General features: G+C 42.5%; 1 protein-coding gene across 1 annotated transcript in view; it reads right to left on the reverse strand.

Annotated features, from left to right (window-relative positions):
- Positions 1–13,553, reverse strand: part of MAX (MYC associated factor X) — a 75,994-nt gene that overhangs the window by 33,131 nt on the left and 29,310 nt on the right. The window contains exon 3 of the mRNA XM_073552267.1: positions 12,569–12,676. Within this exon, the coding sequence (XP_073408368.1) occupies positions 12,569–12,676 (108 nt within the window). The remainder of the gene's footprint in view (positions 1–12,568; positions 12,677–13,553) is intronic.

A 13,553-nucleotide genomic window follows, 5' to 3' on the forward strand; every position in this document is an offset into this window, starting at 1 on the left:
ACAAAAGTTGTGACTCAGCAGCGATCTCAATAGCGAGATTGCTATATGTGACTCCAGCTTAACACTTTTATGTTAATTATTGCTATGTTTACAGAATGGAAGCCCCAGCACTTGTAGCGCAGCGGTACTGATCAGCGATAACGTTACTGCCAGTAGGACTCAGATGTCTGCTTGACCCCATAGAGATACTGCAATCCGCAGTAAAACGCTTACAGAAGGTCAGCAGACGTGGGCTGATGAGACTACTACTACCATCAGGCCACGTCCGCTGTCACTGATAGCAGAAGCCGCTGATGGGAGAAGTAGTCTCTCTCGTCAGCCAGCATCTGTACTCAAACTTTAAAAAAGAAAAAAAAAAAAAAAAAAACAACATGTAAGGCTAGTTTCACACTAGCGTTTTGAGGCGCAGCGCACGCTCGCCGTAAAGCTCCGCCTCCTGTCGCGCCTCCTCTGGTCAGCTCCGCCTATGGGCGCATGACGCTACATGCGACCTGCGTACCCCATCTTTAGCATTGGGTACGCAGGCCGTGCACAGGTATGCTTTTTCCAGCGCATGTGCCCTTTTGACGGTGCGCCGGCCGCAGCAAAATGCAACACGATGCGTTTGGTGCAGGTCGGCGCACCGTCAAAGGGATGCATGCGTCAGCAAAAGCATACCTGCGTACGGCTTGCGTACCCAATGCTAAAGATAGGGTACGCAAGTCGCATGCAGCGTCATGCGCCCATAGGAGGAAATGTCAGGAAGAGATGCGGCAGGGGGCGGAGTTTCACAGCAAAACGCTAGTGTGAAACCAGCCTAAAATGATTACATACATATTCAAATAAAAATAATAAAACACATTCACCTAACACCACATCCCCGATGCCCTTGTCTCCTATGAAAAATGTAAAATATAAAAACAACATATGCTCACCTTAACGCCTAATCCCTGATGCCCAGGTCTCCTATAAAAAAATCAAAAATAATAAAGCACCATATACTTACCTGTCCGCCGTAGTCCACGTAATCCAGAGCGTCCCTCGGCAATCTCACGTGTAGAACAATCACATCGGGAGATATGACTGCTCTAACCGGCTGCTGGCGATACACTGACAGGAGGTAACGACTCTCGCAGTGTATCACTGAGCTACCATGAGAGAATGCACAGAAGTTCTCACGCAGCGGTGATGCTATTAGGGAGGTTACCGGAGCTGATCAGATTATGAACTCTCTCACGGCAGCTCAGTGCTATACACTGCGGGAGCGATTACCTCCAGTCTGTGTATCCCCGGATGTGTTTGAGAGCAGTCACATCAGTGACTGTTCTCAAAGTCATCAGGATCGTCGAGGGACATTATGGATTATCTTCTCCGCGGACAGGTGATTAATATTATTTTTTGATGCAGGAGAAGTTGGCGTCGGTGGATTAGGCGTTTGGTAAGTATGGTTTAATTTAGATTCAATATAGGATTCTGTGTCATTATTTCAAATAAAAGTACTTTATTCTGGGTGTGTGTTTTTTATTTACAATCTGACTATGGGGTTAGTAATGGAGAGGCGTCTTATAGACGCCTCACCTGACAATACAAGGGGGACATCAACTCCCACCCCCAACCATTAAGCCACTTGCCACAGCTACAGGGCATAGTAATAGCCTGGGAACCTTTATGGCTCTTGGCTCCTTCCCAAAATATTAACATCAGCCCTCAGCTTTCCCTCTAATGGTTATTAAAATTACAAGGGAGCCCAAGCAATTTTTGTTTTTTTTAAATTAAGTGTTGCGGTTTGGTTACAGCCTATGTAGGTTCATTCTGTTAAGGATCCTACATAGGCTGGTGACAATGTGTGTGTGTCTGGCTGACACCTTTTCAATACTAAACCTAGGGTGGTGTCAATGACAGCTGCTGACACCAAATCCTAAACTCATTACCGTGATGCCATTGCATCAGAATGAAAAAAGTGTTGTTGAAACAAGAAATTACCTAACAAAACTTTTTTTTAAAGTTCAAAAAAGCCTCCAACAAAATCGCATAACAAACACAGCAAAATGCGCATTTTTGTTGCCAAGAGATGCAGAAACCTTGCAAAAATTTCTGTACGTAAATACTCAACGTACGCACATACCCTAAGGTTTTGTGTACACGTAGCTTTTTTTGCGTTTGCACGGCGTTTAACCGTGAAAACGCAAAAAAAAATCCCATGCAATCCTATGGCATTCCGCACATGCTGTGCTAATGCTGCGTATTTTTCCGCGGCGGAATCGCATCGTGGAAAAATACGCAGCATGCTTAATCTTTGTGCGGAATCGCGGGAATTCCGCACATGTAGGAACGCATTGCTCTGCTTACTTTCCGCGTGTGGCTATGCCCACAATGCGCAAAGTAAGCGGACCATGTGCGGATGGTACCCAGGGTCAGGAGGAGATGAGACTGTCCTCCAGGCCCTGGGTACCATAATCCTGTAAAAAATAGAATTAAAATAAAAAATAGTAATATACTCACCTTCCGGCGGCCACCGGAGTTCTTCCCGCCTCTCACCACGCTCCCGGCATCTTCCAGTCCCAGTAATGCTTTGTGCGAATGACTGCGATGACACTGCGCTCTCGCGAGCGTGACGTCATCTCAGGTCCTTCGCGCAAAGCATTACTGGGACCGGAAGATGCCGGGAGCGTTGTGGACAGGCGGGACGGCTCCGGCGGCCGCCGGAAGGTGAGTATATCACTATTTTTTATTTTTTTATATTATTTTTAACATTCTTTCTTTTACTATTGATGCTGCATAGGCAGCATCAATAGTAAAAAGTTGGTCACACTTGTCAAGCGCTATGCTTGACGAGTGTGACCAACCTGTCAATCACCTTTCCAAGCGATGCTTGAAATCGCTTGGAAAGCGCAAGCATTCTGCAAGTGAAAAATGCTTGTTTTTCACGGAAAAACGCATGCGAATTCGCATGAGTTTTATCCACGGTGGGAGTTGCAGAAATATTGCGGAAATTTCTGCAGCATTTCTGCAACGTGGGTACATAGCCTAAAAGTCAAAGTACCATAGTGGGACCAAGTTAAAAAAGTAAAAAAAATGTAAAGTTTTTTTTTTTTTTTAAAATCACTAAATAATAATTATGGTAATATTTTACACTGTAAAAAATAAAAAAGGCAAAAAACAATGCATTAGCCTAACAAAAAGTGGAATAAAAAGCAATCAACAAGGCGAATGTAAATAAAAATAGTATAGCTGAAAACGTCATCTTGACCCGCAAAAAAAAAATAAGCCATCATACAGCTCCATCAGTGGAAAAATAAAAAAGTTATATCTCTCAAAATAAAGCGAAGCAAAAATAATTAGTTTTTCTATAAAATAGTTTTTATTGTGCAAAAGCACAAAAAAATATATAAATGAGGTATCTCTGTAATCGTACTGACCCTTACAATAAAGCTGCCTTATCAATTTTACCACATGGGAACTGCCTCTCAAAAATCTGAATAGAAGGTGATCAAAAAATGTGATGTGCCTGAAAATGGTACCAATAAAAACGCCATCTCGTCTTGCAAGAAACAAGCCATCGCATGACTCTGTCAGCCAAAATTATAGCTCTCAAAATATGCGCATGCAAAAACTAGTTTTTGCAAAAAAAAAAAAAAAAGGTAAAAAGGTGTCTCTTCATGTGTGACAGCAGCCAAACGAATACCCGATATACAAAAAGTTAATTTATTTCAGTTCTTCAATACAAAAGGTGACACTCATATTAGATAGCGTCATTACAGAGTGATCTGTTTCCAGTGTTTATTTCTGTTTATGATTATGGCTTGAAGAATACTTGTTGATCTCCGAGTATTTTGGCGTGCTTGGAGATTTAGTTTCTGTCGCCTCAGCTGCATGATTTATGGCTGCCGTCCTCTTCTTCCCTTCCTGTATTGGCTCCGGCGCACTGCTCTGCCCTGTTGAGGGCAGAGCAGAGTCCTGCAGTGTGCAGGAACTACTACAGGAAGGGAAGAAGAGCACGGCATCGTATGAAGATGGGAGGCGTCGGACCGGACCGCGACACCCATCGGCCCGGACTGCCCCCTCCGGTGAGTATAATCTAATGTGTTTTTCTTATCTTTCAGGTTACATCGGGGGCTTATCTACAGAATTACAGAATGCTGTAGATAAGTCCCTGATGTCAATGCCGGCAGCTGATAGGCCAAAAAAGGGTGACAGATTCCCTTTAAGATCAGGTGAGTTTGATGGCCAATCAAGCACAGTGATACTGTTGTTTGTAATCCAGGTATTGGTATATTTAGCAGTGTGGACAGGTGCCAAGTCCCCCTGGAGACTGAAATTTCCATCTCCAAAAAGCTTGCTGGCAGAGAGAAGCATGAAGTGCTCTAAAATTTCCTGGTCTTGATAAAACACAGTGGACCTACACCAGCAGATGACATGGCTCCCCGAACCATCACTGATTGTGGAAACTTCACACTAGACCTCAAGCAGCTTGGATTGTGGCCTCTCCACTCTTCCTCCAGACTCTGGGACCTCATTTTCCAAATGAAATGCAAAATTTATTTTCATCTGAAAACAACACCTTGGACCACTGAGCAACAGTCCAGTTCCTTTTCTCCTTGGCCCAGGTAAGACGCTTCTGGAGTTGTCTATTGGACATGAGTGACTTGACACAAGGAATGCGACACTTGTCCTGGATACGTCTGTGGGTGGTGGCTCTTGAAGCAGTGACTCCAGCAGCAGTCCACTCCTTGTGAATCTCCTCCAAATTTTTGAATGTCCTTTTCTTAACAATCCTTTCAAGGCTGTGGTTATCCTGGTTGCTTGTGCACCTTTTTCTACCACACTTTTTCCTTCCACTCAACTTTCCATTAATATGCTTGGATACAGCACTCTGAGAACAGCCAGCTTCTTTAGCAGTGACCTTTTGTAGCTTACCCTACTTGTGCAGTGTGTCAATGACGGCCTTCTGGACATCTGTCAAGTCAGCAGTCTTCCCCATGATTGTGGAGCCTACTGAAACAGACTAAGGGACCTTTTTAAACGATTAGGAAGCCTTTGCAGGTGCTTTTTGTTAATTATTCTTATTTACTGAGATAATGACTTTTGGCTCTAAATTGGCAGTAAGCCATAATCGTCAACATTAACAGAAATAAACACATGAAATAAATCACTCTGTTTGTAATGACTCTATATATGTGTTTCACTTTTTGGACTGAAGAACTGAAATAAATTGACTTTTTGATGATATTTATTGAGAAGCCCCTGTAAATCTGTTATCACTGTAATTGCACTGACCCAAAGCATAAAGCCGCTGTTCATTTTTTCTGCAAATTCTGAAATTGTGGGACAAATTTTGGTCATTTTTACCCACTTCCCCTTGTAAAAAATATAAAATCTTGGGCTTAAACACATTTTTTGGTAAAAATGTAATTACTTTTTCTTCACTGGCCAATGTTATAAAATCCTGTGACCCAACTGTGGTGTCAATATGATCACTGCACCCTTAGAAGAATTAAGAGCTGTAGTTTGTAAAATGGTGTCACTTAAGGTGGGGTGACACCATTCTAAAAACTGCACCCCTCAAGATGCTCAAAAACAACATTCAAGAAGTTTACTAACCCTTTTCACTGTTGAGCAGTGAAGGAAAAAACACAGGACCACATTTTTCCCACAAAAATGTTTTTAACCCCCAAATTTTGCATTTTCATCAGAAGGATAACAGGTGAAATTGCACCATACAATTTGTTGTGCAATTTCTCCTGAGTACGCTGATGCCCCCTATGGAATCGAAAACTACTTTTGAAGCACAATGCAACGCTCAGAAGGGAAGAAGCGCCATATTGAAGTTCAGATTTTGCTGGACTGGATTGCAGGTGCCATGACCCACTGGAAGAGCCCATGAGGTGCCACAACAGCAGAAACCCCATAAGTGACCCTATTTTACTAACTACACCTCTCAATCAATTCATCTAGGGGTGCAGTGATCATATTGACACCATGGGTGTGTCACAACATTTTATACCATTGAGCAGTGAAGAAAAAATAATTACATTTACCATCAATATTTTGCTTTAGTCCCAGATTTTACATTTTCACGTGGGGAAGTGGGTAAAAAAAATGCACCAAAATTTGTCCCACAATTTCTGCTGAATGTAGAAGTACCACATATGTGACTATGCAGTACTGCTTAGGCATATAGCGAGACTCAGGAGGGACTAAGCAGTATTTGCCTACTGAAGCGCAGATTTTCCCAGAATATCATATTTATTTACATTCATCTGTTTGATTACGTTTTATTCCACTTGTTGTTTGTCGGTATTATAAAAAAGCACCATTTTTTGCCACGTTTTAAACTTTTTTTTTTACAGTGTTCACCAAAGGGGTTAACTAGTGGGACAGTTTTATAGGTAGGGTCGTTCTGGATACAGCAATACAAAATGTGTACTATTTATGTTTTATTCTTTTTATAAAAATGCTTATATTGCATTGCTATAATTTACAAACTGCGCTGCACTGGCACACAAACTTGATGCTCTGAGCATGGTTTAACTAGTTTGCTAGCTCTGGTGACCCGAATGTCGTCACGATGACATCGGGTCACAAAGGCAACAATCCACCCCCCCCCCCCCTGATGGAGGCAGATGCCGAAACGCGCGTCGGCGTGGATGCATCCAAGGGACAGTCCTCACTTGTATCAGTTAATACCTACATCATTGCTTCCAACCGCAGTATGTCACCAGAATAAGAATCTACCCTTTCTTACTACCATTGTGAGTTATATATTACTTTTTATTTATTTAGTTGACATTTTCTGCTGTTGGATATTTTCTAGGCACTATTGCACACGCACTTTAATTGCCCTCTCTTTCTATTCCCAATACAATACATACGGTAGTTGATTGCCCTACATTAACCCCTTCATGACCCAGCCTATTTTGACCTTAATGACCTGGCCATTTTTTGCAATTCTGACCAGTGTCCCTTTATGAGGTAATAACTCTGGAACGCTTCAAAGCATCCTAGCGATTCTGAGATTGTTTTTTCGTGACATATTGGGCTTCATGTTAGTGGTAAATTTAGGTCGATAATTTTTGCGTTTATTTGTGAAAAAATCAGAAATTTGGCGAAAATTTCGCAATTTTCAAATTTTGAATTTTTATTCTGTTAAACTAGAGAGTTATGTGACACAAAATAGTCTACTTTACACATCAGCACAATTTTGGAAGCAAAATATTTTTTTGTTAGGAAGTTATAAGGGTTAAAAGTTGACCAGTGATTTCTCATTTTTACAACAAAATTTACAAAACCATTTTTTTTAGGGACCACCTCACATTTGAAGTCACTTTGAGGGGTCTATATGGCAGAAAATACCCAAAAGTGACACCATTCTAAAAACTGCACCCCTCAAGCTACTCAAAACCACATTCAAGAAGATTATTAACCCTTCAGGTGTTTCACAGCAGCTAAAGCAATGTGGAAGGAAAAAATGGACATTTTAATTTTTCCAACACAAATTTTCTTTCAGCATCAATTTTTTCATTTTCACATGGGCAACAGGATAAAATGGATCCTAAAATTTGTTGGGCAATTTCCCCTGAGTACACCGATACCTCATATGTGGTCATAAACCACTGTTTGGGCGCACGGCAGGGCTCAGAAGGGAAGGAGCGCCATTTGACTTTTTGAATGGAAAATATGCTGGAATATTTAGCGCTTGCCATGTCGCGTTTGGAGAGTCGCTGTGTGCCTAAACACTGGAGCTCCCCCACAAGTGACCCCATTTTGGAAACTAGACCCCCCAAGGAACTTATCTAGATGCATAGTGATCACTTTGAACCCCCAGGTACTTCTCAAATTGATCCGTAAAAAAAAAAAAAGTACTTTTTTTCACAAAAATTATCTTTTAGCCTCAGTTTTTTCATTTTCACATGGGCAACAGGATAAAATGGATCCTAAAATTTGTTGGGCAATTTCTCCTGAGTACACCGATATCTTATATGTGGTCATAAACCACTGTTTAGGTGCACGGCAGGGCCCGGAAGGGAAGGAGCACCATTTAACTTTTTGAATGGAAAATTAGCTCCAATCGTTATCGGACACCATGTCGCGTTTGGAGAGCCCCTGTGTGCCTAAACATTGGAGCTCCCCCACAAGTGACACCATTTTGGAAACTAGACCCCTTAAGGAACTTATCTAGATGTGTAGTGAGCACTTTGAACCCCCAAGTTCTTCACAAAAGTTTATAACATAGAGCAGTGAAAATAAAAAATCATTTGTTTTTCCTCAAAAATGATTTTTTAGCATGCTATTTTTTATTTTCACAAGGGTAACAGGAGAAATTGGACCACAAATGTTGTTGTCCAGATTGTCCTGAGTACGCTGGTACCTCATATGTGGGGGGGGGGGGGGGGGCACTGTTTGGGTGCACGGCAGGGCGCAGAAGGGAATGGGCGCCATTTGGCTTTTTGAAATGAAAATTAGCTCCAATCGTTAGCGCATGCCATGTCGTGTTTGGAGATCCCCTGTGTGCCTAAACTTTGGAGCTCCCCCACAAATGACCCCATTTTGGAAACTAGACCCCCTAAGGAACTTATCTAGATGCATAGTGAGCACTTTGAACCCCCAGGTGATTCATAGAAGTTTATAATGCAGAGCAGTGAAAATAAAAAATCCTTTTTTTTCCTAAAAAAAAATTTTTTAGTTGGCAATTTTTTATTTTCACAAGGGTACCAGGATAAATTGGACCCCATAAGTTGTTGTCCAGTTTGTCCTGAGTACGCTGGTACCCCATATGTGGTGGGGAACCACTGTTTGGGCACACGTTGGGGCTCAGCAGGGAAGTAGTGACATTTTGAAATGCTGACTTTGATGGAATGGTCTGCGGGCATCATGTTACATTTGCTGAGCCCCTGTGTGCCTAAACAGTAGAAACCCCCCACAAGTGACCCCATTTTGGAAACTAGACCCCCCCATGGAACTTATCTAGATGTGAGATGTGCACCTTGAACCCCCAAGTGCTTCACAGAAGTTTATAACGCAGAGCCGTGAAAATAAAAAATCATTTTTTTCCCTAAAAAAAAAATGATTTTTAGCACGCAATTTTTTTTTTCACAAGGGTAACAGGATAAATTGGACCCCAAAAGTTGTTGTCCAGTTTGTCCTGAGTACGCTGATACCCCATATGTGGGGGATGACCACTGTATGGACACACGTCAGGGCTCGGAAGGGAAGTAGTAACGTTTTGGTATGCAGACTTTGATGGAATGGTCTGCGGGCATCATGTTACATTTGCAGAGCCCTTGATGTACCTAAGCTGTGGAAACCCCCCACAAGTGACCCCATTTTGGAAACTAGACCCCATAAGGAACTTGCCTAGATGTGTGGTGAGCACCTTGAACCCCGAAGTGATTCACAGAAGATTGTAACGCAGAGCCATGAAAATAAAAAATCCTTTTTTTTCCTCAAAAAATGAATTTTTAGCTCGCAATTTTTTATTTTCACAAGGGTAACAGGAGAAATTGGACCCCAAAAGCTGTTGTCCAGTTTGTCCTGAGTACGCTGATACCCCATATGTGGGGAAGAACCACTGTTTGGGCACACGTCGGGGCTCGGAAGGGAAGTAGTGACGTTTTGAAATACCGACTTGATCGAATGGTCTGCGGGCATCATGTTACGTTTGCAGAGCCTCTGATGTGCCTAAACAGTGGAAACCCCCTACAAGTGACCCCATTTTGGAAACTAGACCACCCAAGGAACTTATCTAGATGTGTGGTGTGCACTTTGAACCCCCAAGTGTTTCACAGAAGTTTATAACGCAGAACCGTGAAAATAAAAAATCTTTTTTTTTCTCAAAAAATGATTTTTTAGCCCGCTATTTTTTATTTTCACAATGGTAACAGGAGAAATTGGACCCCAAAAGTTGTTGTCCAGTTTGTCCTGAGTACGCTGGTACCCAATATGTGGGGAGGGATCACTGTTTGGGCACACGTCAGGGCTCGGAATGGAAGTAGTGACGTTTTGAAATGCAGACTTTGATGGAATAGTCTGCGGTCGTCATTACGTTTGCAGAGCCCCTGATGTGCCTAAACAGTGGAAACCCCCCACAAGTGACCCCATTTTGGAAACTAGACCTTCCAAGGAACTTATGTAGATGTGTGGTGAGCACTTTCAACCCCCAAGTGCTTCACAGAAGTTTATAATGCAGAGACGTGAAAATGAAAAAAACATTTTTTTTCCTCAAAAATAATTTTTTAGCCCCCAATTTTTTTTCCCCAAGGGTAACAGGAGAAATTAGTCCCCAAAAGTTGTTGTGCAATTTTTCCTGAGTACGCTGATACCCCATATGTTGGGGTAAACCACTGTTTGGGCACACGTCGGGGCTCGAAATGGAGGGAGCACCGTTTGACTTTTTGAACGCAAAATTGGCTGGAATCAATGGTGGTGCCATATCGCGTTTGGAGACCCCCTGATGTGCCTAAACAGTGGAAACCCCTCAATTCTAACTCCAACCCTAACCCCAACACATCCCTAACCCTAATCCCAACCCCATCCATAACCCTAACCCCAACACACCCCTAACCCCAACACTAACCATAACACTAACCACAAGCCTAACCCTAATTCTAACCCTAACCCTAATTCCAACGCTAACCCTAATTCCAAACCTAACCCTCTTTCCAACCCTAACCCTCTTTCCAACCCTAATCCTCTTTCCAACCCTAACCCTCTTTCCAACCCTAACCCTCTTTCCAACCCTAACCCTAACCCTCTTTCCAACCCTAACCCTCTTTCCAACCCTAACCCTCTTTCCAACCCTAACCCTCTTTCCAACCCTAACCCTCTTTCCAACCCTAACCCTCTTTCCAACCCTAATGGAAAAATAAAAATATTTTCTTTATTTTATTAGTCATGCCTACCTATGGAGGTGATAATCGGGGGGGTTCATTTACTTTTTTTTCATTTTGATCACTGTGAGAGTGATCAAAATGAAATAATGGAATCTGCAGTCGGCAGATTCGGGCGGGCGCACTGCGCATGCGCCCGCCATTTTCTAAGATGGCGGCGCCCATGAACCGGACCCGCCGGACACCGGGAGCGACGGGGGGACTTAGAAGGTGCCGGGGGCGGTGAGAGTGGGTGAGGGGGTTATCGGATGCTGGCAGGGAGCGGAGGGAATGGCAGGGGGGGGGCAGATGATGACAGCGGCGGCAGATCGCCGCTGTCATTCAGTGGCGGGGGGGCGATCGCCGGTGGGGGGGGGGGGGTCGAATCGGTGTCTCCAGCCATGTCCGATGCTACAGCAGCATCGGCCATGGCTGGATTGTAATATTTCATCAATTTTCATTGATGAAATATTACTATCGCTCTGATTGGCTGTTTCACTTTTAACAGCCAATCAGAGCGATCGTAGCCACGTGGGGGCGAAGCGACACCCCCTGTGGTGAATTACAAAGCCCCCTGTATCTGCGGGTCAGGTGACCTTTCAGTGACCCCGGTCACCCGACCCGCAGGGGGGCTTTGAATTCATGACACAGGGTATGCGTCATAGGTCGGATTGGCACAGACTTTCATGACGCATACGCTGTGTCACAGGTCGGGAACCGGTTAACCTTACATGCTTTCTCCGCAATTTACCACCTGTATTTCATAACTATTCACATATGCACTTTCAAATTTGTTTCTACATAAGGACAATTTATGATGTGTCTCTTCATTTTCCTATTAACATACATATTCATTAATATTTGCCTTTGTCCCTAGTGTGTTGCGTGCACTTTTACACTGGTTATTTTCCCACCTTTACCTCATTTTAAACGTTTTTTGTAAAACTAAAAGTTAAAATATTCTCATGTATTTTGGGCTCTTAAATTCGGTTTTCTCCTTGCCTTTTAGGCCTCTTTCACACTTCAGTTTTTTTTACATCAGTCGAAATCTGCCCTTTTTTGAAAAAAAAAAACTGATTTTTTTATTTTTATTTTGCACAATCCGTTTTTTTCTCATAGACTTGCATTAGTGGCTGACTGTGACAGATGGTCATCCGTTATTTGACGGATCCATTGATATTTCAGCGTCCGCCATGCGGAGTAGACGAACATAGTAACGTTTTTTCTCTGTGTCGAACCCACTTTTTTAAACTGCGCATGCCCGGAAAAGCTTCTATTATTGTAATTTAAAATCTCTCTCTCTTGAGTTCTGTTGCTTTAAATTTCATACACTGGCGGCTGCAGCGGATCCATAAAAAAAACGGATCCGGTGCATCCGTTTTTCCCAAAGCGGAAACGGATCCGTTTTTTCACACTTTGACGGTTTGTAACTGACGTCAAAAGACTGAAGTGTGAAAGAGGCCTTATTCAAATATTTAGGCAGAGTTCATTCTAATAAAGGATCCAAAGTGATTGGTAAGTTATCTTGTACCCTACTGATGAAATATAATTTAACAACGTGGTGCAACCCCAGTAGTGAGTCACTAGCGGCTGTAAGAGTATATTCACACAGCGCTTATGAAAAATCAGAGTTGTATTTTATAAGAGAATCAGTGGCAGAAATCAACTTTTGTTGCAGAAATCAGAGATTTGGACAACGTTTAGCCTTCTTATGTTCATCTCACCTTTTCGCCTTGGAGTGAAGGTACGGAATCTCTTAAGCTGTGAAAGCTGTCCTTGATATGGTCCCTGCGCTTGCGCTCCAGTGCATTGTGATGAGCTCTTTTGTCCGCCTGTGAACATAAAATATTGAGCATAATTCAGATGTTCTGTGTTTTAACAGCAATACGAAAATGTAATCTATTGGTATTGATCATCCATAAAAAAGAAACAAACCGGGGTTTTAAAGACAATATAAACATAACATTTCAGAGGTTTTCCATTTCAGAAAGCCCCTCTCCCTCTAAACTGTGCCTTAGTCCACCTTCCTGGGTGCAGAGACTCACGAGCAGGGAGAATGTTTGAGTATGGCTACTATGCTAGAGCAGCAGTTAAAAGCAGCTGGTAAAACAGCATGATCTAGGCAGTTAAAACAGCTCTTTCAGCATGGTGTTTGAGAGATAAGGAAGAAAAATAAGCTCATGGAGTAAATACAATCATTTACAGATTTGCAAGGGCTGATAAATTTTTTTTTAAAAATGTACTCTTTAAAACATAAATGTACAACTTTTTTAAAGGGAATCTGTCGGCAGGATCATCCCTCCTAAGCAGGGCTGTGGAGTCGGAGCCCATTTTGGTGGAGTCGGAGTCAGAGTCATGGAAATTGAGGAGTTGGAGGTTTGGCTTACCGACTCCACAGCCCTGCTCCTAAGCCATCTGTATGGGCATGTAGGTCAGAGAAAGCTGAATAAAAAGAATACTATGATATCCGCGATCCAACGTCTTACTCCAGAGAAATTCACGCTTTTCATAAAATATAAATGAGCTGATGAAATGTATTCACGCCCAAAGATCTTAACAGCTCATTTACATATTAAAAAGATTAATTTCTCTATAATAAAACATGGGATCACAGATATCAAATTATTCAACTTCTTGACCTCCATACCCATATAGGCAAGCTTAGATGGGGTGATCCTGCTGACAGATCCCTTAACCGCTTTGCTACTG

The sequence above is a fragment of the Dendrobates tinctorius genome, unplaced genomic scaffold (genome assembly GCF_039654945.1).
Source record: "Dendrobates tinctorius isolate UK_male_01 unplaced genomic scaffold, ASM3965494v1 ptg000189l, whole genome shotgun sequence".
NCBI classification, from domain to species: Eukaryota; Metazoa; Chordata; class Amphibia; order Anura; family Dendrobatidae; genus Dendrobates; species Dendrobates tinctorius.